The 23,601-nt window shown below is 41.5% G+C and overlaps 1 protein-coding gene across 6 annotated transcripts in view; it reads right to left on the reverse strand.

Moving 5' to 3' along the window:
- ssbp2b (single stranded DNA binding protein 2b) overlaps positions 1–23,601 on the reverse strand; it is a 321,784-nt gene that overhangs the window by 35,808 nt on the left and 262,375 nt on the right. For all 6 annotated transcript variants that reach the window (XM_055633402.1, XM_055633404.1, XM_055633401.1 and 3 more), the window contains 5 exons: positions 20,208–20,281; positions 19,852–19,919; positions 10,677–10,725; positions 9,053–9,088; positions 2,299–2,353 (listed from right to left, as the gene is read on the reverse strand). In XM_055633402.1, the coding sequence (XP_055489377.1) occupies positions 2,299–2,353; positions 9,053–9,088; positions 10,677–10,725; positions 19,852–19,919; positions 20,208–20,281 (282 nt within the window). The remainder of the gene's footprint in view (positions 1–2,298; positions 2,354–9,052; positions 9,089–10,676; positions 10,726–19,851; positions 19,920–20,207; positions 20,282–23,601) is intronic.

Consider the following 23,601-nt stretch of genomic DNA (forward strand, 5'->3'; position numbering starts at 1 on the left):
ACCTGATCTGAACCTGATTGAGCATGCCTTTTATATGCTGAAGAGAAAACTGAAGGGGACTAGCCCCCAAAACAAGCATAAGCTAAAGATGGCTGCAATACAGGCCTGGCAGAGCATCACCAGAGAAGACACCCAGCAACTGCTATTTGCCATTGAGGGAATGATTCTTGCTATTGAGGGAGTGCAGCGCAGGTTCACAAGGTTAATTCCCGGGATGACGGGACTGTCATATGTCGATAGAATGTAGCGGCTGGGCTTGTACACTCTGGAATTTAGAAGGATGAGAGGAGATCTTATTGAAACATATAAGATTATTAAGGGTTTGGACACACTAGAGGTAGGAAACATGTTCCCAATGTTGGGGGAGTCCAGAATCAGGGGCCACAGTTTAAGAATAAGGGGTAAACCATTTAGAATGGAGATGAGGAAATACATTTTCACACAGAGAGAGTTGCGAGTCTGTGGAATTCTCTGCCTCAGAGGGCGGTGGAGGCCAGTTCTCTGAATGCTTTCAAGAGAGAGTTAGATAGAGCTCTTAAAGATAGCGGAGTCAAGGGATATGGGGAGAAGGCAGGAAAGGGGTACTGATCATGGATGATCAGTCATGATCACATTGAATGGCGGTGCTGGCTCAAAGCACCTATTGTCTATTGCCTAACTGGTGACGCCCATGAATTGTAGACTTCAAGCAGTCATTGCATGCAAAGGATATGCAACAAAATACTAAACATGACTACTTTTATTTGCATGGCATTGATGTATTCAAAACAGTATGGTGCCCTGAATGGGGGGGACTATGTATAAACACAGCTGTAATTTCTACATGGTGAAACCAAAAAGTATAAAAATTGCCTTTTATTCAAATCTGACAGTGCATTTTTGTGATTTTTTCTATTACAAATCTCAATTCGTGGAGTACAGAGGCAAATAAATAAATGATGGGTCTTTGTCCCAAATTTATGGAGGGCACTGTATATCTAAATGTTAATTTGAGTTTTTATCCCATTCCAACAATATGCAAGTAAATATTTTGTGTTTAACTAAACTTCCAACAGATGATATTATTTACTGATTTGTTTTTAATATGCTGAGAAGGAGGAAGAGAATTAAATATCTATTGGAAGTCCTTAGTAGAGTGACATTAATAGTGCTCTTCCCAAATGTGACCATATTATAATTTGCAAAGCAATTGTACTGAAAGGCTTTAATATAAAATCTTTCTGCTAACACTGAATGAATAAGTCAAGGCATCATTCTCTCTGGAAGGATATGTGGCTTCATGTTGTTAGTGACGTTTTTGGTCCGACCCTTCTTTACCCTGATTATAGGGGGGGAGAACTGGAAGCAAGAATAGATCAAGACAAATCAGGGCTGGCAACAGATGATATCAGGCAGGATGGTTTTGGTAGGCCAATTGTTGGCGAGGAACGTTGCCATCCCAAGAAGGATATACTGTTGCGAACTGTAAAACTGTTAACTGATTTTTAATGGAGGAATAACTTAACCAATTTTCGGTAGTCCCTGCTTTCTCCTTCTTTCCCCTCCCTTTCCCAGCTCTCCCACAGCCCACTGTCTCCGCCTCTTCCTTTCTTCTTCCTGCCCCACCCCCACATCAGTCTGAAGAAGGGTCCCGACCCAAAACGTGGCCTATTTCCTTCGCTCCATAGATGCTGCCTCACCTGCTGAGTTTCTCCAGCACTTTTGTCTACCTTTAATGGAGGAAGGGAATGTTTGTAAAAATTACCTACAATTAGAAACTTCAATGTCCATATTACTTGGTAGTAAGCTGCTCAAGCTTGTGATTGTAAATCAAACATCTTTGTGAATAAGATACAAGGTGCGTGAATTTTGAGCAAAACACTAAGTACTGGAAGACCTCAATGTGTCAGGCGGCATCTGGGAGGGAATGGACAGACAATGTTTTGGGTCAGTGATATTTTGGGTCGGGCACCTATAGAACACCTTTTATATCCTTCAGAGATCTTAAATTAGTTTTGAAATGTAGTCATGAGTAAAAACTAGAAGATGTGGCAGCCAATTTAAACAAAGCAAACTTCCATAAACAGAAGTACAATTTGATCAGGTATTCTCTATATAGAGTTATAGAGCTATCCAGCATAGAATTAATCTGAAGAAAGCTCAGGATTCAACATGTTGTTTGTTCATTCCATCTTCAGCTTGACCCGCTGAGTTCCTGCAGCAACTTTGTCCATTGGGCATTAATGTACATATTCAGGTTTTACAGAGGAATGACATTAACAACCAGAAACAGGAGAATACAAGTTGACATGTTTTTACCTCCTGGACTAGGCATGATAGGGGTTCCTGGAGGTCCTCCACCACCTGGGGGACCCTGCAAAACAATGTTTATCAAACGTTTAGTGCCCAATCTGCCCTCTGAAATATAATAGATATAATCACATAGAGCCATCCATTTACTGCCACCTCCAAATGAAAATCAGCAGATCTTTGCTAAGTTACACTAATTTTTCCCCCAAATCTATGAGCAGATATTAATAGATCTACACTGAGCCAGGGATTTGGGGGGAGGAATTAGTCATACAGTGTGGCCCAATTTGCCCACAACGACCAACATGTCCCAGCTGCCTGCGTTTGGCCTATATCCCTCTAAACCTGCCCTATCCATGTACCTGTCCAAACGTTTATTAAATGTTGTGATAGTGCCTCAACTACTTCCGCCAGCAGCTCATTTCATACACCCATCACCCTTTTTTGTGAAAAAGTTACTCCTCAAGTTCCGATTAAATTTTTCCCCCCTCAATTAATTAGCAACAGTTTTTGTCCTGGATACTATCTGATGAACTTTACACAAAAGAGTACAAAGATGAATGTCAGGATCATGATGATCTATTGTTTCCCCAATAGCAAACAGTTTAACATCATCACCAATCTCTGTCCAAACAGACAAATCACGATTGTAGAGACATTTGATTCCCTAAAGCCAATCGCAGCGGCACCCAGATACTGAAAAATGATTCAATAAAAGGCTCTTAAGGTCGTCACTCCTCACAGTGCAGCATTCCTTTACTACGACGTCAAGTGGCATCTCAATGTATTCAAACATTGGCCCACTGAGCAACAATCACACCATACACCAGTTATATCCACTAGGGACAATTTGCAGAAGCCAATTAACCTACAAACCTGTAGGTCTGTGGAATGTGGGAGGAACCCAGCGCACCCGGAAAAAAGCCACGTGGTCACAGGAAGACGGTACAAACTCCGAACACACAGCACACATAGTCAGGATCGATCCCGGATCTCTGGCGCCGTAAGGCAGCAACTCTACCTCTGCGCCACTGTGCTGCCCTGTAAATCATCACTGCACACTCCTTGGGGGAAATAAAGCTTTATCTTCACAGCAAAAGCCACCTCTGTTATTTTGCGTGCCATTACAATTGAGTTAAATAAGGCAGACACAGAAAAGATCTCACATCGGTGCATTCACGAGGTAGAGTGGATGATTAGCAACAACAGAAATGTGTACAACCACAATCTGCGCCTCATAGTCTGGCATTCTCTATCTTTACAAATAATCCTGGTTGAATGATGAGTGCAGAACGGCATGCCAAGATCAACATCTGGTGCAAATAAAAATGTGGTGCCAAACTTGTGAAGCTGCAACAACATGTGTAATAACCAGCAAAATCAGCATGCAATTGACATTGCTTTGTGGACTGGACCAAAGTTCTGCAATCCTTTCACGTTCAGTTGTGAATAACGTGCTCAAGTCAACAGCTAGAGAGATGTGGAGACATCTGGTCGGGAGGTCATTTGGCTACTGTAAGTTGTTCCTTATGTAGATGGATGTCAGGAGAATCAAGATGCTGTTGATGGGCTAAGGTCAGAGAATACGTTGCAGGGCAATTCTCTGACTGCCTGCATAAAGGTGATGGGTCGAATGGCAGGGAAACAGGAGCTTGAAGAACATTCCCACCCTCGACAATGGCTGGGCCCAGCATGCAAGCGCTATTGACAAGGCTTAAGCATTCAGAACCGTGTTCAACCAAAAGTACTAAATGAATGATCCATTCACTTGTGTGCTGAGATCCCCACTGACAAAGAAGCCAGTTGTTGTCGTCAATTTCATTTACTCCACATTGATTAAGGAACAGCCAAATGAACGTAGGAATGGTTATGAAGAGAGGAAACAAGCTGTAGTACTGCACACTAGTAGTACTTCTAGTTAAACTGTTTCAGGTCATTCATAACAACAGTTCAGCCTGACAATGTGGAGAATTACCAAAGTATGTACTATACAAAAAGCAAGTGAAGAAGGATCACCACCCGAAATTCACCCATCCTTTTTCTCCAGAGATGCTGCATGACCCGCTGAATTACTCCAGCACTTTGTGTCTATCTTTGATATATACCAGCATCTGCAGTTCCTATATGCAAAATAGCAAATTTGCAGATGACACAAAGCTGGGTGGCAGCGTGAACTGTGAGGAGGACGTTATGAGGATGCAGGGTGACTTGGACAGGTTGGGTGTATGGGTAGATGCATGGCAGATGCAGTTTAATGTGGATAAATGTGAGGTTATCCACTTTGGTGGCAAGAACAGGAAGGCAGATTATTATCTGAATGGTGTCAAGTTAGGAAAAGGGGATGTACAACGGGATCTGGGTGTCCTTGTTCATGAGTCACTGAGAGTAAGCATGCAGGTACAGCAGGCAGTGAACAAAGTTAATGGCATGTTGGCCTTCATAACAAGAGCAGTTCAGTACAGGAGCAAAGAGGTCCTTCTGCAGTTGTATAGGCCCCTAATGAGACCACACTTGGAGTATTGTGTGCAGTTTTGGTCTCCAAATTTGAGGAAAGGCATTCATGCTGTCGAGGGCGTGCAGTGTAAGTTCACAAGGTTAATTCCCAGGATGGTGGAACTATTATATGTTGAAAGAATGGAGGGACTGGGCTTGTATACACTGGAATTTAGAAGGATGAGAGGGTATGTCATTGAAACATACAAGATTATTAAGGGATTGGACACGCTAGAGACAGGAAATGTTCCCGATGTTGGTGGAGTCCAGAATGAGGGCCCGCAGTTTAAGAATACGGGGTAGGCCATTTAGAATGGAGATGAGGAAAAACTTTTTCACCCAGAGGATTGTGGATCTATGGAATTCTCCGCCACAGAAGGCAGTGGAGGCCAATTCTCTGGATGCTTTCAAGAGAGAGTTAGATACAGCTCTTAAAGATAGCAGTCAAGGGATATGGGGAGAAGGCAGGAACGGCGTATTGATTGTGGATGATCAGCCATGATCACAGTGAATGGCGGTGCTGGCTCGAAGGGCCAAATGGCCTACTCCTGTATCTATTGTCTATCGTCTATTGTACAAGGCAAATCTAATCTGGCTAACTACCCTCCAATTCACCATCGTTAACAAAATTGTGGACAGTGTCATTGACAGTGCTACCATGCAGCAATTATTCACCAATGCCTATTTTGGACAATGCTGGGATCACTCAGCTTTAAATCTGAAGACAGCGGTTGTCAGAATATTGGCTAAAGAACTGAATTTCAGAGGTGTGGACTGCCCATGGATTAAGTTTCTATTTGACCAAACGCAACAACAATGTGCCTGGTAAAAGGACCGTGTAACATCAAGATAATCTGGTAAAAGTGAAGTTAGTGGGCAAGAAGGGGAAACAGCCCAATGGCTGGAATCATACTTTGGTCAAAGAATGATGGTTTAGGGTTGTTATAAATAAATCATCCCAACCCCTGGATGCTATTGCAGACGTTCCTCAGGTATGTGTCTACAGCCAAGCTGTTTCATCAATGACATTACTTATATCATGAATGCACAGATGGAGATGTGTGTGGCTGATTGCACAATGTTCACTACCATTTAGAATTCCTCAGCATTCCTCACCTTCATGCCTACATAGAGCAAGACCCAAAAATCATTCAGCACGGGCTGATAAGAGGCAAATATTATTCATGCCAATAAAGTGTCCCTTGCAAGAGAGGGTCACAGTATTTCCTGACACTCCAAAGCCTTTCTATCATCTACAAGACTCCAGAGTGCATTGCAATAATCTCCACTTGCCTTAACGAACACAGCTTTAATATCTCTCAGAAACTCAATACCATTAAAAAAAAACTTGCTTGATTAGCATCCCATAAATGTTCGTTATTTCTATGACCGGCACTCAATGGCTCTAGCATGTTTCATCGACAAAATTCACTGCATTTATTGGCACCTCCCAAACGAGGGACCTCATTTCGTTGTCTAAATGCATTACGTTGTCCAAATGCATTTCGTTGTCTCTGTACTGTACACTGACAATGACAATTAAAATTGAATCTGAATCTCATTCACCAAGAACCAAATGGCACGAAACACATGGGAAAACCACAACTCAGGGTTCCACTACAAGTCACTCAATTTCAAAAAGCTTTTTGTTGCATGCTATCCAGTCAGCGGAAAGACGATACATGATTACAATTGAGTCGTCCTCACTATACAGATACAGGACAAAGGAGTTAACATGGAGTTAGTGCAAGAGGAGTGCAAGATAAAGTCCAGAAAAGTCTGATTAAGATAATCCGAGGGTCCCGAGATAGTTGGTAGCTCTGGATCGCTCTCCAGCTGTTGATAGGATGGTTCCAATGCCTGATAACAGGTGGCAAGAAACAATCCCTGAATCTGCGTTTTCAAACTTCTGTACTTCTTGCTTGATGGGAGAGGGGGAGAAGAGGGAGTATCTAGGGTGGGACTCGTCCGTGATTATGCTGGTGGCCTTGCCAAGGCAGTGTGAAACGTGGATGTAATCACTGAATGGAAGGTTGGTTTGTGTGTTGGTCTGTGTTCACAATTCTCTGCAATTTCTTGGGGTCTTGGGTGGAGCTGTTCCCAAACCATGCTGTGATGAATCCCGATAAAATGCTTTCCAAAGCACATCCATAGTTGTTGGGGACATGCTGAATTTCCTAAGCCTTCTAAATAAGAAGAGGCAATGGTGTGCTTTCTCGACCATTGCTTCAATATGGCACATTATAAGAGGAGGTTGGACAAACTTGGATAGTTTTCTCTGGAGCATGTGAGGCTAAGGGGACATCTGATAGAAGTTTATAAAATTATGAGAGCCATAATTTGGGTAGACAGTCGGAATCATTTTCCCAGGATGGAAACATTACATACTGGAGGTCTTAGCCCTAAGTGAAAGGGAAAAAGTTAAAAGGAGATATACAGGGCAAGTTTTTTTTTTACACAAAGAATGGTAGGTGCCTGGTACATTCTGCCCACAATGGAGTTGAAAGCAAACATGATAGTGGTGTTCAAGAGGCTTTTAGATGCACACATGAAAACAGGAAATGGAAAGATGTGGATCATTTGCAGGCAGACAAGTTTAGCTTAATTTGACATCATGTTATTCACAGACATTGTGGGTAGAAGGGGCTGCTCCTTTGTTGTACTGTTCTATGTGAAGATACAAATCCCAATATAGGCAGCATTCTTCCAGTTACTGAGAAGTGATGTTGCATGAAATAATGGATGCTCCAATGATGGGAAGACTGGGAGAGATCTTCCAGGCAGATTAAATGCAGTTGTTTGTGCCGATGATTCTTGTCTAGAGTACAGGCAATTGCTCCAGACAGGTGACTGACAGAGGGATCTCTGTAAGGAATATTACCATGTAAGTGCAGTCTATCAATGCCTGCACTGTGGGGAAGGCTGCCATATTAACAATTAGTTAAGTCTGTCCCGCCTGCTTCTATGTTCTGAAGGAAGAGTAGATGATGTCTTCTCTGCTTGAGTATGGAGTATGGAGGTGGGGGTGCACGATGCATTTCCCAGTGCATCAGTGAGCAACAAATTGAGAGATCAGGCAGAAATAAGTGACAGTAACCTGGAATGATGTTAAGACAGGAAGCTAAGTCTTATGATGGCTTTAACATCATTGAGCAAGACAATTCAGGTGCACAAGCAGGATCTGGGGTGGTCACAGATTCCAGGGCAGTTACAATAAACAATCTGAGTATTGGACCAGTTTTCATGTGTAATGTGGTTAGTGCAAGTGGACAGTTTTCTGAATTGGACCTCTGATATGGCTATTGGACAACAAAACCTTGGGGTCAAAGGCAGGGAGTGTGTTAATTGGGGTTCAGGTCTTCAAGGCTTTGTGGCAATCAATGCGTGGACCAATTGATGTAATTGAGCTTGATACAATAGGCGATTGAAGACAGTCAATACAAGGAGATGTGTACAGAATGGAAGGCAGCCATGTGACATCTTAATGGGCAACCAGTTCAATATTGTACAATGAAAACACACTCTTCCCAAGAGTGACAATCAAACATCATTCCCTGGACAATGTGGACGAATCCCTCCAGTGCAGGATCCATGAACACATTCTGCAGGGAATTCCGGCGAGCTCTATGAACGATTCATCTGCATGTACCCATGTCCTGAATTGGCTGATATTTATGTGGTAAATATCAATTGCTTTGGCAACTGCGAGTATTCACAAGTTTCAGGTTGTTAAACTTATTGAGAGGCAATTGTCCTAGTGCAAAACTAGCAGAGAACCCATACTAATTGCAATGCACGTAAGGAAATGTGTTCACCGTTGTATACAACCAGCAATTAGAAATAAAGTATATTTTAATGCTCATCATAAATTCAGATCTCTTTAATGCCAACTCACACTTCAAACAGATGCAAACTATTGCTAGTTCCCTGGGAACTTGGCAAATTACATTTTATTATATTATTTTTGAGTTCATTCAAATTAAAAAATGCAAAAAAACCCAATAAAGTGTTGTCCCTTGTTTAACATCAAAGACAATTTGCCAGAGTGCCATATGTTGATGCATAGCTGTTCTCAGAACAATTTGACCAGAATGATTACCAATGAACATCAACATATGTAACCTTGGATGCCAGTCAAAACAACCAAACCGAAAAATCAGATGTTCACTCTTCAGCCAATGTACATTGCACTACTGTTAACATCTGGTGAATTATTTTGGTGTTTGAACAAAGCAGCACAACATACAACAAAGAGTAACATAGCACTCACCACATAATTTCCAGGTGATGCGGATGAATATGGTATCTGCAATAAAAATAATTATCAGTCACCTTTCCTCCCATTCCAAAGATGGAACCTGCCTAAATCAATCATTTTAATAAGGAATCACAACTAATTTAAAGCCACCATCATTCTTCATTATTTGAGTTTTATTCAAATTTAAGAGGTACAATAAATTGAATCTGCAGTCTAATCTGACAGGAATCAGCATCCTATATATTGATTGTAAGAGGACACAAAGTCTGAGATGTAAAGCAAAGATATTGTTACTGAAGGGACATTGTAGAAAGAGCTTGAAAGTTACTAACTTTTATTTTATTTGCATATACCATTACTTATGTGACTTAATACGTAGTTGATAGCTGTAGGAAACCGTTATGAGCATTCTTTATAAGCAGAAACTTACCAAATGCTTTAAAAGGCATATCGTAAATTAAATGACATGAAACCTACATTTAAAAATTTTAATTATGGTTTAGTTTATTGTCACGTGTACCGAGGTAGAGTGAAAAGCTTTTGTTGCGTGCGATCCAGTCAGCAGAAAGAACCAAGCCATTTACAGTGTATAGATACGTGATAAGGGAATAACATTTAGTGCAAGGTAAAGCCAGAAAAGTCCACTCAAGGATAGTTCGAGAGTCACCAAAGAAGTAGACAATAGTTCAGCGCTGCTATCTGGTTGTGTTAAGATGATTCAGTTGTCTGATTCTAGCTGGGAAGAAACTGTTCCTGAATCTGGAGGTGTGTGGTTTCGTACTTCGATACCTTTTGCCTGATGGGAGAGGGGAGAAGAGTGGGCAGGGTGTGACTTGTCCTTGATTATGCTGCCGACCATTGCCGAGGCAGCGTGAGGTGTAAATTGAGTCAATTGAACGCAGGTTGGTTTGTGTGATGGTCTGGGCTTCGTCCACAATTCGCTGCAATTTCTTGCAGTCTTGGATGGAGCTGTTCCCAAACCGAGCTGTGATGATTCCTGCATCTATAGAAGTTGGTGAGAGTTGTAGGGACATGCTGCACTTCCTAAACCTTCTGAGTTGGTGTGCTTTCATGGTCGTTGCTTCAATATGGGTGGTCCAGGAGCAGTTGTTGGTGAATCTCTACTTCAATCCTTTTCTAAAACTATCAGCATCACCTTGCATCTAGTCATCTGTGTTAATGTCAATAATCCTGAGAAACACTCAAAGGAAAGAAGCACCACTGTGTTGCTCCTTCTCCAGCCAACTGAAGGAACAAAATCATACTTTCTTCAGCAAATCTAAAATTAACTAACAACATTGACAAAAAGTAATTTGTGAAAATTAGTGTCAAGTTATCAATGCCCCCCCCCCCCCCCCCCCCCACTCATAACCCATTATTTCTGGCAAATGAGTTTAGCTTCATGAAAGAATAGATGCATAATTTAGATTCCAATCACTGCTGTACCACATTATCTGTTTAGTTGTCCACAGGCTTCCATTGGTTTTAATTGTTCATATTTACTAAAACTGTGAAATGAACGAGTTATAATAGGAGAGGAAATATTTCAAATGATGCATCCTAGCTGATGACTTACACGGACAGGGTGCTACAGGTTTTACTTCTTGCTGTGTGGGGTTCCAAGCATCATACTTACCGAGTTGGCATTCGGTGGGTTTGGCCATGGTCGACCACCTCCGGGACCCCTGCAACAAACAGCGACAGATGGAGTATTACTTCAAACAACTGAACCATCTTTGACGTTTTACCATCATGCATTCCATGCTACTAAGCAGCATATACTAATGTTTCAGAAAGAACTGCAGATGCTGGAAAAATCAAAGGTAGACAAAAATGCTGGAGAAACTCAGCGGGTGAGGCAGCTTCTATGGAGCGAAGGAATAGGTGACGTTTCAGGTCGAGACCTTTCTTCAGACCGATGTGGGGGTGGGAGGAGGCGGGAAGAAGAAAGGAAGAGGCGGAGATAGTGGACTGTGGAAGAGCTGGGAAGGGGAGAGGAAGGAGGGAGAAAGCAAGGACTACCTGAAATTGGCGAAGTCAATGTTCATACCACTGGGGTGTAAACTACCCAAACAAAATATGAGGTGCTGCTCCTCCAATTTGCATTGGGACTCACTTTGGCCATGGAGGAGGTCCAGGACAGAAAGGTCAGATACGGAATGGGAGGGGGAGTGGAAGTGCTGAGCCACTGGGAGATCAGGTAGGTTATTGCGAACCGAGCGGAGGTGTTAGGCAAAGCAATCGCCAAGCCTGCGCTTGGTCTCACCGATGTAGAGCTGCTGACACCTAGAGCAGTGGGTGCAATAGATGAGGTTGGAAGAGGTGCAGGTGAACCTCTGCCTCACCTGGAACAACTGCTTGGGGCCTTGGATGAAGTCGAGGGGGGAGGTAAAGTGACAAGTGTAGTATTTCCTGCAGTTGCAAGGGAAAGTACCGGGGAGGGGGTGGTTTGGGTGGGAAGGGACGAATTGACCAGGGAGTTACGGAGGGAGCGGTCTCTGCAGAAAGCCGAAAGGGGAGGAGATGGGAAGATGTGGCCAGTGGTGGGATCCCTTTGGAGGTGGCGAAAATGTTGGAGGACTATCTGTTGTATGTGACGGCTGGCAGGTGAGCACAAGGGGGGACTCTGCCCTTGTTACGAGTGGGGGGGATGGGGAGTGAGAGCGGAGCTACGGGATATAGAAGAGACCCTGGTGAGAGCCTCATCCAGAGTCGAAGAGGGGAATCCCCGTTCCCTATAGAATGAGGACATCTCCGATGAACGTTTCATCCTGGGTGCAGATGCGGAGTAGACGGAGGAATTGGGAGTAGGGGATGGGGTCCTTACAGGAAGCAGGCTGGGAAGAAGTGTAGTCCAGATAACCATGGGAGTCAGTAGGTTTGTAGTAGATGTTGGTCAGTGGTCTGTTACCTGCGATGGAGATAGTGAGGTCTAGAAAGGGTCGGGAGATGTTGGATATGGTCCAGGTGAATTTGAGTACCTGATGGAAGTTAGTGGTGAAATGGATGGACAGTGAGTTGTGTGTGGGTGCAGGAGGTAGCACCAAAGCAGTCGTCGATGTAGCGGAGGTAGAGTTTGGGGATAGGGCCACGGTATGGCTCGAACAAGGATCGTTCGACGTACCCTACAAAGAGGCAGGCATAGCTGGGGCCCATGCGTGTGCCCATAGCTACACATTGGATCTGGAGGAAATGGGAGGAGTCAAAGGAAAAGTTATTGAGGGTAAGGCGGAGGAGAGTATCGGTAGACGGGAATTGGTTAGTTCTGCGGTCGAGGAAGAAACGGAGGGCTTTAAGATCCTCCTGATGGGGGATGGAGGTGTAGAGTGACTGGACATCCATGGTGAAGATGAGGGAATGGGGGCGTGGAAAATGGAATACTAATGTCTCACTTGGCACAGCCATCCAACTAATACTCTCCCTGTTCCTGTGCTGAACTCCTGTTTATGTGCTATATTTGTCTGGCTATGAGAAGAGATTTAGTTATCTTGTTGGGCAGAAACATTGTGGGCCAAAGGGCCTGTTCCCATGCTGTACTTGTTATGTTCTGTGTTCTAAAATGTAAACATCTTTCAAACATTTCATTCTCATCTTAATCAGGCATCACACAAGTTAGCTGTTCTGAAACTACATTGGATTTAGATTGGGATTCAGACATGAGGTTTTATGAAGGGCAATAAACAACAGTCAAGCATACAGAGTTAAACAAAAATTGGCAGATTAAACAGTAAATCAGCATTGTTAAATATTCAAGTGTGAAATGTGTAAGATACAGGTTAAATGCATCCCATGAGCACTTCAGCTGATTTACTCCAGCACTGTGGCATTTTTTGGTTAAACCAGTGTCTGTGGTTCCTTGTGTCTACTTAAATGCATTCCTCTAAAGAGTAAACAGATGAGTCTATAACTTGTGGTTGGAAATTGGATCTATTTACTCTCATTTTCTGATTTGCGCATGAGTCATGTGCATGTGTTTGATCTCACACACAATACTTGTCCATTAGGTCCATTAGTCATAGCTCGTACACCCAACATCTTCCCTGCCAACATTTGGAGCATTTGTTGTCAACATACAATATATATTGTTAAGCTACTTTAAAACTGGGAGTACAATGTGCAAGGGTCAGGAATGAGAAGGCAATTTGAGGATCAAAACGGTCACATTAATGTTAGCACAATTCATCTCCCGACATCAGTTTGCAATGGTCAATATTATGTTATGAAATTCACTGGAGACCCCTTCAGAAATCACAGCCTGTCAAAAAATATCTGTTTTGAATTGAATGCTGTGATCATGAGCCCTTTGTTCAGCCTACAAACTTGTAGACACTGAGCAGGGAGAACAATGCATGAACAAGGGTGTGAAAATGTGTAAGTAGGAACTGGAGATGTTAGTTTAAACCACGAGCAGCAGGTCTACTCAACAGCTAAAAAAAAGTCTGTAGCCACCTTTGCTCTGGTATTTTATTTCATTCTTCACACGTTTAAATTATAATGTTTTATTTTTAATTGTCTACTGTATACCATGCTGTTACTTACGAGCAAAGCACCAAGGCAAATTCCTTGTATGTATACATATTTGGCTAATAAAATGTATTCAATTAGCCAGGCTGCATTATTCAATATATTCAATTGGACAGGCAGCATTTCTAGAGAGAAGGAATGGGTGAGGTTTCAGGTCGAGACCCTTCTTCAGACTGGTTAGGGATAAGTGAAAGGAGAGATATAGACGGTGATGTGGAGAGATAAAGAACAATGAGTGAAAGATATGCAAAAAAGTAACGATGATAAAGGAAACAGGCCAAAGTAAGCTGTTTGTTGGGTGAAAATGAGTAGCTTGTGTGACTTAGGTGGGGGATGGATAGAGAGAGAGGGAATGCCGGGGCTACCTAAAGTGAGAGAAATCAATATTCATACCACTGGGCTGTAAGCTGCCCAAGCAAAATATGAGAAGCTGTTCCTCCAATTTACGGAAATGGTTGGAGATGCGAAAATGTGGCTAGTGGTGGGATCCCGTTAGACGTGGTGGACATTTTTGGAGGATTATGTGTTGTATGCGATGGCTGATGGGGTGGAAGGTAAGGACTAGGGGGACTCTGTCTGTTACAAGTAGGGGGAGGGGGAGCAAGGGCGGAGCTGCAGGGTACCAAGGAGACACGAGTGAGGGCCTCATCTATGATGGGAGAGGGGAACCCCCGTTCCCGAAAGAATGAGGACATCTCGGATATTCTAGTATGGAACACCTCATCTTGGGTGTGAAAATCTTCGATTATGCTGGTTGCTTTTTCGAGGTAGTGTGGATAAAGTCAGTGTTGGAATATGTGGTCTGTGTGATGGACCGGGCTACATCTACAACTCTCTGCAATTTCTTGTGGTGTCAATCATAGCGAATGAGCTGCCAGAGGTGGTTGTTGATGCAGGTATAATAACAACATTCAGACAAACATGTATGGGAAAGGTTTAGATGAGTATAGGCCCAAAATGGGCAAATTAGACTAGCTTGCTTGGAGCATCTTGGTCAGCATGGACAAGCTGGGCTGAAGGGCCTGTTTCAAGACTATGATTCAATAACACCATTTAACAAATGTCTATCTGCCTTCCCTGTGGGATGGGGTAACGTGATTATGGTTCAATTATTAAAAAATGTCTACCTTTCCTGTGGGATGTCATTCTACACCTTTGCCTGAAGGATTTGCTCTAAGATTTGCCTGAACTCCTCTCCAGCACTTCCATTCTTTGAGAAACAGCTCACAGTCTATCATGTCCATTCATCTATTTATTATTTTCTCTTTCATGATGCACATATCTCTGTTTAGTTTTAATTATTTCAAAAAACAGAAATGTTAATCAAATCATCAAGTCTCATCTTACCAAATTCTGGAGTATACATAACTAACAATTACATTCTTAGAATTCTTACAATATCCTGACGAAACTGCATTGCACCCCCTTCTGAATCAATATATCTAAGATGCAATCCCAGAAGGAATAAAATAAAGATAAATACCAAGTAATATACCTCTATTTCTTTAGAGGAGGAATAATACATGACTATGGAAGTGTTATTACTGGATATAAATAATCAAAATGAATTTGTGTTAAAAATGTTAATGACTCTAAAATTAGAAAAGTCACCATGTGCGGATCAGGCTATGGCTTGCAAAATGACTGCTCGTGTGGCAGTGTCAAAGGCTCTGCTGAAATCTAAATATAGCTTCCACAAAATTCCAGTCGTTAGCCAGCCTGTTCAATTCTTTAAAAAAACTTCAATGATTTTGATATAGGCAACACTTCCATTCCTTGAGAAATGGCTCGCAGTCTGTTATCTCTATTCATCTATTTATTATTTCTTTTTCAGGATGCCTTGGAATATCTTTCCTATGCTTTTACTGCAGCTTTATTTTCACTTGATCCTCAACTTTCTCCCCTCACTGCCCCATTTATACAAACACACACCCCAACGTGGTCTGTGGGCATGAACATTATACACCAAAGGCAGCAAGGCAACAGATAGAGACTCCCTGCTTAGCACAACTGATTCTATTTATGATCAATTTCTCAGACACTACATAACAGGGATTTCCCATCTCAACTTTTGAACTTTAGACAATCACCTTAAATTAGAACTCTCTGGTTACTAAGACTTACAGAGCGGAGGTGCAGAACCTGGCGGACTGGTGCGCACGTAACAACTTGTCACTAAACACCTCCAAGACCAAGGAGCTGATTATTGACAGGAGGTCCCATAATGGAGAATACGCCCCAATCTCCATTTACGGGGAAAGTGTGGAGAGAGTGTCCAGCTTTAAGTTTCTGGGCACTCACATTTCAGAGGACCTGACATGGTCCACCAACACCGCTGCGCTGGTCAAGAAGGCACGGCAACGATTGTTCTTCCTGAGGACATTAAAAAAGACTGGTCTGCCGCAACAGCTGCTGACAACGTTCTACCGCTGCACCACAGAGAGCATATTAACGTATGGCATCTCTGTGTGGTATCTCAGCAGCATGGAGGCGGAGAGGAGAGCTCTTCAGCGCGTCGTCCACAGAACGCAGAGGATTATTGGGACAGAGCTACCAGCCTTGGAGGGCATCTACCACACACGGTGCCTCAGGAAGGCCGTCAGCATTCATAAAGACTCCTCACACCCTTGTAATGGACTGTTCGAACTACTTCCCTCCGACAGACGTTACAAGGCCTTCCACGCCCGAACCTCCAGACTCAGAAACAGCTTCATTCCCAGAGCTATAGCGGCTCTGAACCGGCCCTGCTGAGTGCCCCCCACCCCCCCTGGACTGTCTCCCTCGGATGGTCACAACACACAGTTTATTTATTTTTTATTTTTTTGACATCGGTTGGAAGCTGCATACTAAATCTCGTTGCACTGATGTGCAATGACAATAAAATATATTATTATTATTATTATTATTATTATTGTTACCAGATTTACATTACAGCCATTTTCACGGCAGAGCACATTGTGAAACCTTTAATGATGTTAAACACTTCTATCAATTTTCCTCTTAACATTCGAAGAGAAACACCTCTAACTTCTCTGATCTCTCAATGACAAATTGTCCCTCAACATTTATCCTATTTGGTATGACGGTACGGCAAACTAAATTCCTCGTATGTTGCAAAACATACTTGGCTCATAAATTACGGTTATTATTCTAGTAAATCTCTTCTACATTTTCTTGTTCCTGACATCCTTCTGAAAGTATGATGCCTGGGAACAGACATGACACTCAAAAGTGGTTATAAAAGTTTTAAATAACTTCATTTCTTTATATCAATGTCTCTATTAATATGACTAATTATCCCATTTTGTTTGTGAGCAGACTTCTCAACGTCCTGACACCTCCACCAGTCTATTTCCTTCGCTCCATAGATGCTGCTGCACCCGCTGAGTTTCTCCAGCTTTTTTGTGTACCTTCGATTTTCCAGCATCTGCAGTTCCTTCTTAAACACCTCCACCTTCCCTCTGTTCCCACGTCTCCTTAAAAGTACACCATTTAATTTATATTGACTCTCAATATTCTATTTATCAATTATCCATATTCTTCATTTCAAATTCTCCACTTTAAATCTAATCTAAAATGTGTCTGCCTGTTCACTATGTTATCTATGCCTTTCTTTAAGTCTGTCATTATCCGGTTCATATTTTACTATATTTTCAAGTTCCATGGATAATAATGTGAGCATTATGCAACAACTTTCTGAACTGAGCAACTGCAAGAGCAGTTTTCTTAAATACTTGGATTTTCAGAAGCACTGATAAGATGGTACATGAGATACATCTTCTGAAGGTCGAAGCATGTGGTATTAAGAAAGCTTAATCACTTTGCTGAAGGACTGACTATGAGACAGAACACTGATATCTACAAAAATAAATAAAGTTTGAAAATTAAACTGAAACAAAGCAGAAATACAAAGCATTAGTTATCAGAAATATGAATTAAAATAATTGGGAATAAAAGTAACATAAATCAAAGATCGCTAGTGGGGTGTTCGATCAATTCATTTATGTGAATGTTTTGTAGGAAGACATGCCTGAATGGTAGTGTCAAATGAGAGATATGCAAAGCTCTGAGGTAGAACACAATATATTATAAGACTACTGTAAGGAAAACAGCAGATGCAGTTCAATGCAAAACATTGGAATACTACATTCTGATGAAAAAAAAGTTATTTAAATATGATATTTCCTAATCACTTAGGGAGATAACCAATTCTTTGATAGTATGAATGCAGGTAGAACATATCAGAGAAAAGAAAAATTTAATTGTAGTATTATAGTTTAAGGCACCAAACTGATACGCAGATTTGAAACAATTCTAAACTGAAAAAGCTGATTATAGCTGTCATGATTAAAGATGCAAATGGCCATTCCTAGTTTCTTTTCTCAATCATTCTTTTTGTGAACTTGGTTCCATCAGGCTATGTTGTATAGAATCAACGTTCGAGCTGGAAATGGATTTCTTAATTAGCTGTGAAACCTATTCACATTTGTAGCGTTAACCAGCACAGAATGATAGAAAGCATTGGGGCAAGGAAAGCTGAGAATTTCTGAGTTTAGGTTGCAGACCTGCAGGTTTGATTAACAAATAGACACAAATAAATCATGGGTATGCTTGGCTAAACTTGATGTTAGTGGTGGAAACGTAGAAAATACCTCAAAACTCCTTCCTTTAATTGTATGTGCACAATGTAAATTGGCCACGTGTAAATGTCCTTGGACTATTAATGAACAACAGCATTAAAGTGGTTTGCAAGTAAAACTTAAAAGTTTATCCATGTCTCTTGGAGAAACTGCTACAATTAATTTCACAGTACACAATATTTGAAGTATCACTCTTCAAAGGAGCATAATCATCAAAGCTGAAATTAGCATCACAATAAATCTATTTATTTAATATTGTTTTCTGACAGTATGCATTGCCCCTCCACTATCTTCTTGAAAGGCAATACATGTTAATGTTTTTTTTTAATTTCACATACTTCACTTTGATCACCAAATTAAGCAGCGGCTCATTAGCATATACCTCATTTCACTATAGGCAAAGCAGTTCCTTAAAACAATGTTGAATCACAGAGTAATACAGCACAGAAACAGTCCCTTTGACCCACCACATTCATATCCAACCATCGTCAAATCCAAATTACTCACACTTGGTTCATAGCCATTGATGCTTTGGTGATTCAAATGGTTGTCTAGTTGCTACTTAAATGTAGTGAGACTTCCTGCTTCCATCACCTTCCCTGACAGTGTGTTCCAGATTGTACCCACCCTCTAAGTGAACAGAAAACTTCCTTCGGGCCCGTCAAAACCACTTACTCCTCACCATAAATCTATGCCCTCTGGTCTTATAGATACTTCTTCCATGAGGAAGTTTCTTGTTGTCTACTTCCCATAATTGTGTACATCTCTATCAAATCTCTAGGAAGGAACTACAGATGCTGGTTTAAGCTGAAGATAGATACAAAAAGCGTGACAGGCAGCATCTCTGGAGAGAAGGAATGGGTGACGTTTTCAGGTCGACCTGAAACATCACCCATTCCTTCTCTCCAGATATGCTGCCTATTCCACTGAGTTACTCCAGCTTTTTGTGTCTATCAAATCTCACCTCAGCCTCCTCTTGAAAGTTATACATGACGTTTGCTGGCAATTTGACATGACATTACATCCCGTTAAAAAATGAGCCAGTCCATAGTTGGACTCGATTTCAGTGAAATTGATTAGTACTTTCTAGCATGATGTGCTAGACTAATAAAATCCCACTTGCCAATGTTGGGTGTGCAATTAATATACAAAATGTAGTTTCAAGCTAAAAAATTATTGTGATTTTACTTCAGAAAATATTTTAAGAGAATAGAAATATTTAGAAAATAGTCCAAGTTCAGAAAATTAGAAAATGAAACGTCACGATGATAATAAGTTACAGCTCACAATTCAATATAGCCATGGTTCAACATTTTGTTGAGACCACTAAATTAATTGAATCCTTAAATCTGTTGCGAATCCTGAACTGCACTTCACTGAAAAGGACTACCATACATCACCCCAATTCAACCTATGTTGAACAACTGTCCCAAATCTTCATTGTTTTAAACAAATCTGTTTTAGTAGTGTACTGACCTCCACATCAACAGACAACAAAATTAGTATCAATCAATAAATCAATCAAGAGGGAAAAATGAATGTAAATAATGGCATAGTTTAGTTCCGGCTCATATATATCCATGTTCCACACCCCAGTTAATGTTGTACCGTGAAAGGCTAAGAAATAAAAATCAAAACTTTACTTACATGTTCATTCCTGGCATGCCTGGGCCACCTAAAGCATTCAGTGGGGGCCTCATTCCTCCACCGTAACTCTGCAATGATAACCAAGGGTTAGCTACCATAAAGAAAAGACAAACCCGAGAGGAAGAGGGACATTATTTCCCTAGTAGAATTCAAGGACTGTGGCTTGTGTCTCAAAATAACATTGAAAGCGTGCTGGAAAATTAAATCTCACATTCACATCAAAATATGGATCTTTTGCCAACATTTTAAAAATGCATGCAGCTTAGCATAAAATCAGTAGCATTTTGAACAATTGATGCATCAACTTTTGTCTAAAAAATGCATCAGCTGCTAATATAAACACAGTTTCTAGCTACCTGCAGTCCTAAGGGGGGAACCATCCCCCGTGGTGGAGTCATTCTCTGCATTGGTCCACCCATGGTTGGATGTCCTGAATGTCAAAATATCAAATAAATTCAAGGACAAACATTTTAGTTGATTTATATATTTCATAAATTAGCAAAAATGTTATACAAAAATCTAGTATGTGTCCACCTTGAACTAATATAGAACATTAAACATTAAATACAATAACTATGTACAGCAGGTCTACATTCGGCTTCATGAGAAACTATTTCTCTCACACTCCTCCCACCATCTTGAGTCTCCTTCTTCCAACCTTTACATTCCTCCTTCTTTCTCTCTTGCATCCTACCACAAAGCCTCCTCCTTCATTCCCTGCAATGCCTTCCCCATTGCAATACGTCCCCTGGCTTTCTGCTACCACTCCCCACTTCAAACGCTCTCCTCACACCAGAAGTCATCCCTTGTTCTCCAGCCAAGATTTCTTAAGGATTGAAGGGTTGATGGAAGCCAGGATGGATGTGGGAAAAGGTGAGGAGAAGATAATGGGTATGAATGTACCCAAGTATGTGAATGTGTAAATGCATCATTGCTGAAGGGCGCCCCTACACACATGCCTTGGCATCCTGTCAAGCTTGTATGGTAACGGATGGTTAATGTACCAATGGTTGTAGCTATCCCACATTAAATGGAATCATGCAAATACAGTCTACACTCCTCAGTATGAAGTAAGGCACCAGAAGCACAAGGACCCTCAAACAGAGCCCCAATGGCAACAGACCTGAACATTACTCCACTATCGTAGCCTGAGAACTTTAATGCTTTAACAATGGCATTGCCACTAAGTGAATAACATAGGCATGAGATGGGCAACATAAAGAACATGGCATTGAGTGTACCTGCTTCCGGAAAGACAACCTGGAAGAGGAACACTATCTTCATGGGATAGGTTGCCTAAGAATAAGCAGATCGAGCATCTTTGCAACACTCAATAGTTTAATGGTACTTTCATTGTCACGTGTGTAAAGTGCTAACACAGTGACATTTTAAAACTTACAAATGTCCACTTTTCCCATGGGATAATGTTGTCTGGAATATTAATCTGGAAGTTACAGATGTGGCAAAGGATAGCTTCTAATTAATGATTTGGACGAGGGAATTGAATGCAACATCTCCAAGTTTGCGGATGACACAAAGCTGGGGGGCAGTGTTAGCTGTGAGGAGGATGCTAGGAGGCTGCAAGGTGACTTGGATAGGGCAAGTGCATGGCAGATGCAGTATAATGTGGATAAATGTGAGGTTATGCACTATGGTGGCAAGAACAGGAAAGTAGACTATTACCTGATTGGTGGCCGATTAGGAAAAGGGGAGATACAACGAGACCTGGGTGTCATGGTACACCAGTCATTGAAAGTAGGCATGCAGGTGCAGCAGGCAGTGAAGAAAGCGAATGGTATGTTAGCATTCATAGCAAAAGGATTTGAATATAGGAGCAGGGAGGTTCTACTGTAGTTGTACAGGGTCTTGGTGAGACCACACCTGGAGTATTGCGTACAGTTGTGGTCTCCTAATCTGAGGAAAGACATTGGTTGCCATAGAGGGAGTACAGAGAAGGTTCACCAGACTGATTCCTGGGATGTCAGGACTTTCATATGAAGAAAGACTGGATAGACTCGGCATGTACTCGCTAGAATTTAGAAGATTGAGGGGGGATCTTATAGAAACTTACAACATTCTTAAGGGGTTGGACAGGCTAGATGCAGGAAGATTGTTCCCGATGTTGGGGAAGTCCAGAACAAGGGGTCACAGTTTAAGGATAAACAGGAAATCTTTTAGGACTGAGATAAGAAAAACATTTTTTGCACAGAGAGTGGCGAATCTCTGGAATTCTCTGCCACAGAATGTAGTTGAGGCCAGTTCATTGGCTATATTTAAGAGGGAGTTAGATGTGGCCTTTGTGGCTAAAGGGATCAGGGGGTATGGAGAGAAAGCAGGTACAGGATACTGAGTTGGATGATCAGCCATGATCATATTGAATGGCGGTGCAGGCTCAAAGGGTCGAATGGCCTACTCCTGCACATATTTTCTATGTTTCTATGCTTCTATGTTTCTACTCTAACCATAAACAAAGCCCTGGCTCACATCCCAGAGGGATACCAACCAACCATTTTGAGCAACATCAATATCAGGGCTGGTAAAAAGACAATCCTCTGGAAAAGTTTCATTGACTTGGAGAGGTAGCTGTTCCAGAAAAATGCTTGGTGCATGCTCCTGTCATAATCAAGCTGAGAAAAGAACACAGGAATTCATGGCAAAAATCCTGATCTAGGCACTGGCACCCAACACATATCTGCATTAAAAGTGCAATGATATGCAGTAATAACGGTCAGACTGGCTATTGCCCAATCTACTGATATTTCTATAAGCCTGGTCGCAGAACAATGGTAGAAACACAATAATACTGAAGGTCTTGTTCCTGCAAAGAGAGCACTTCATGGTATGGCCCCAGTTCCCCTGTGTACTCCAAGTTGAAGCTTCAGATGGAACACAGCGATTGATAAAGTTGTCATTAAAATCCAGACTGACATTGGGTTTGTGCAAATCCATAACTCATGGAGAAAATGGGTGATTGCCAGACTGGGGGTTGGCACAATTGGAATATGAGCGTTTGATCAACAAAGCTAAACATTAGTTTAATCAGTAGTGTAATCAGTATAAGTCATTATAGCTACTTCTCACCTACAACTCAGTTTACTTATAATTGCTTTTATCAGATATACAAAGCTATTTTCTATTTAGATAGGGACAGGCCTGTGAATTATTATTTTAATAATCACAATATCTTTTAATGTACTTTTTTTTTAACTTGCATTAAAAAGCTCCCCCCTTCCTCAAAGCCCTCCTGCAATTTACAGCAATTCCTGATGGTGCTTACTTCATCATGCCCAGCTTTGTGAGAGATAACTGCTTCAGCACAATACTTTTAAAACTACTTCAATAGATCACAGAATTGAGTCTTCCAGAATGGGATTTATGCAAATACGCAGAATACAGGGAGTACACTGAAGCAACCAGAAATAAAGCAGAAACAAGGCAATTTTACAAATATATACATATGCATTAATGCATTATACATATGCATTAAAGTCTCGAATATAAGAACTAGAACCAGGGTTTTACCATAGGCATTCCTCATGCTTGCACTGGTATTTAATAAGCATACCTCTTCTGAGAGAGGTGGCTTTAGAGATTGTAACGGTATTAGTGGTGATATTTCAAAATTGCTGGAGTCAGCAGTGGTCCCAGAGGACTGGAAAATTGGAAATATTACTCTGCTGTTCAAGAAGGAAGCGAAGCAAAAGTGGAGAAACTATAGACTGTTTGGCCTGACTTCAGTGGTTGGTAAGA

The sequence above is a fragment of the Leucoraja erinacea genome, chromosome 3 (genome assembly GCF_028641065.1).
Source record: "Leucoraja erinacea ecotype New England chromosome 3, Leri_hhj_1, whole genome shotgun sequence".
In the NCBI taxonomy this organism is placed as follows: Eukaryota; Metazoa; Chordata; class Chondrichthyes; order Rajiformes; family Rajidae; genus Leucoraja; species Leucoraja erinaceus.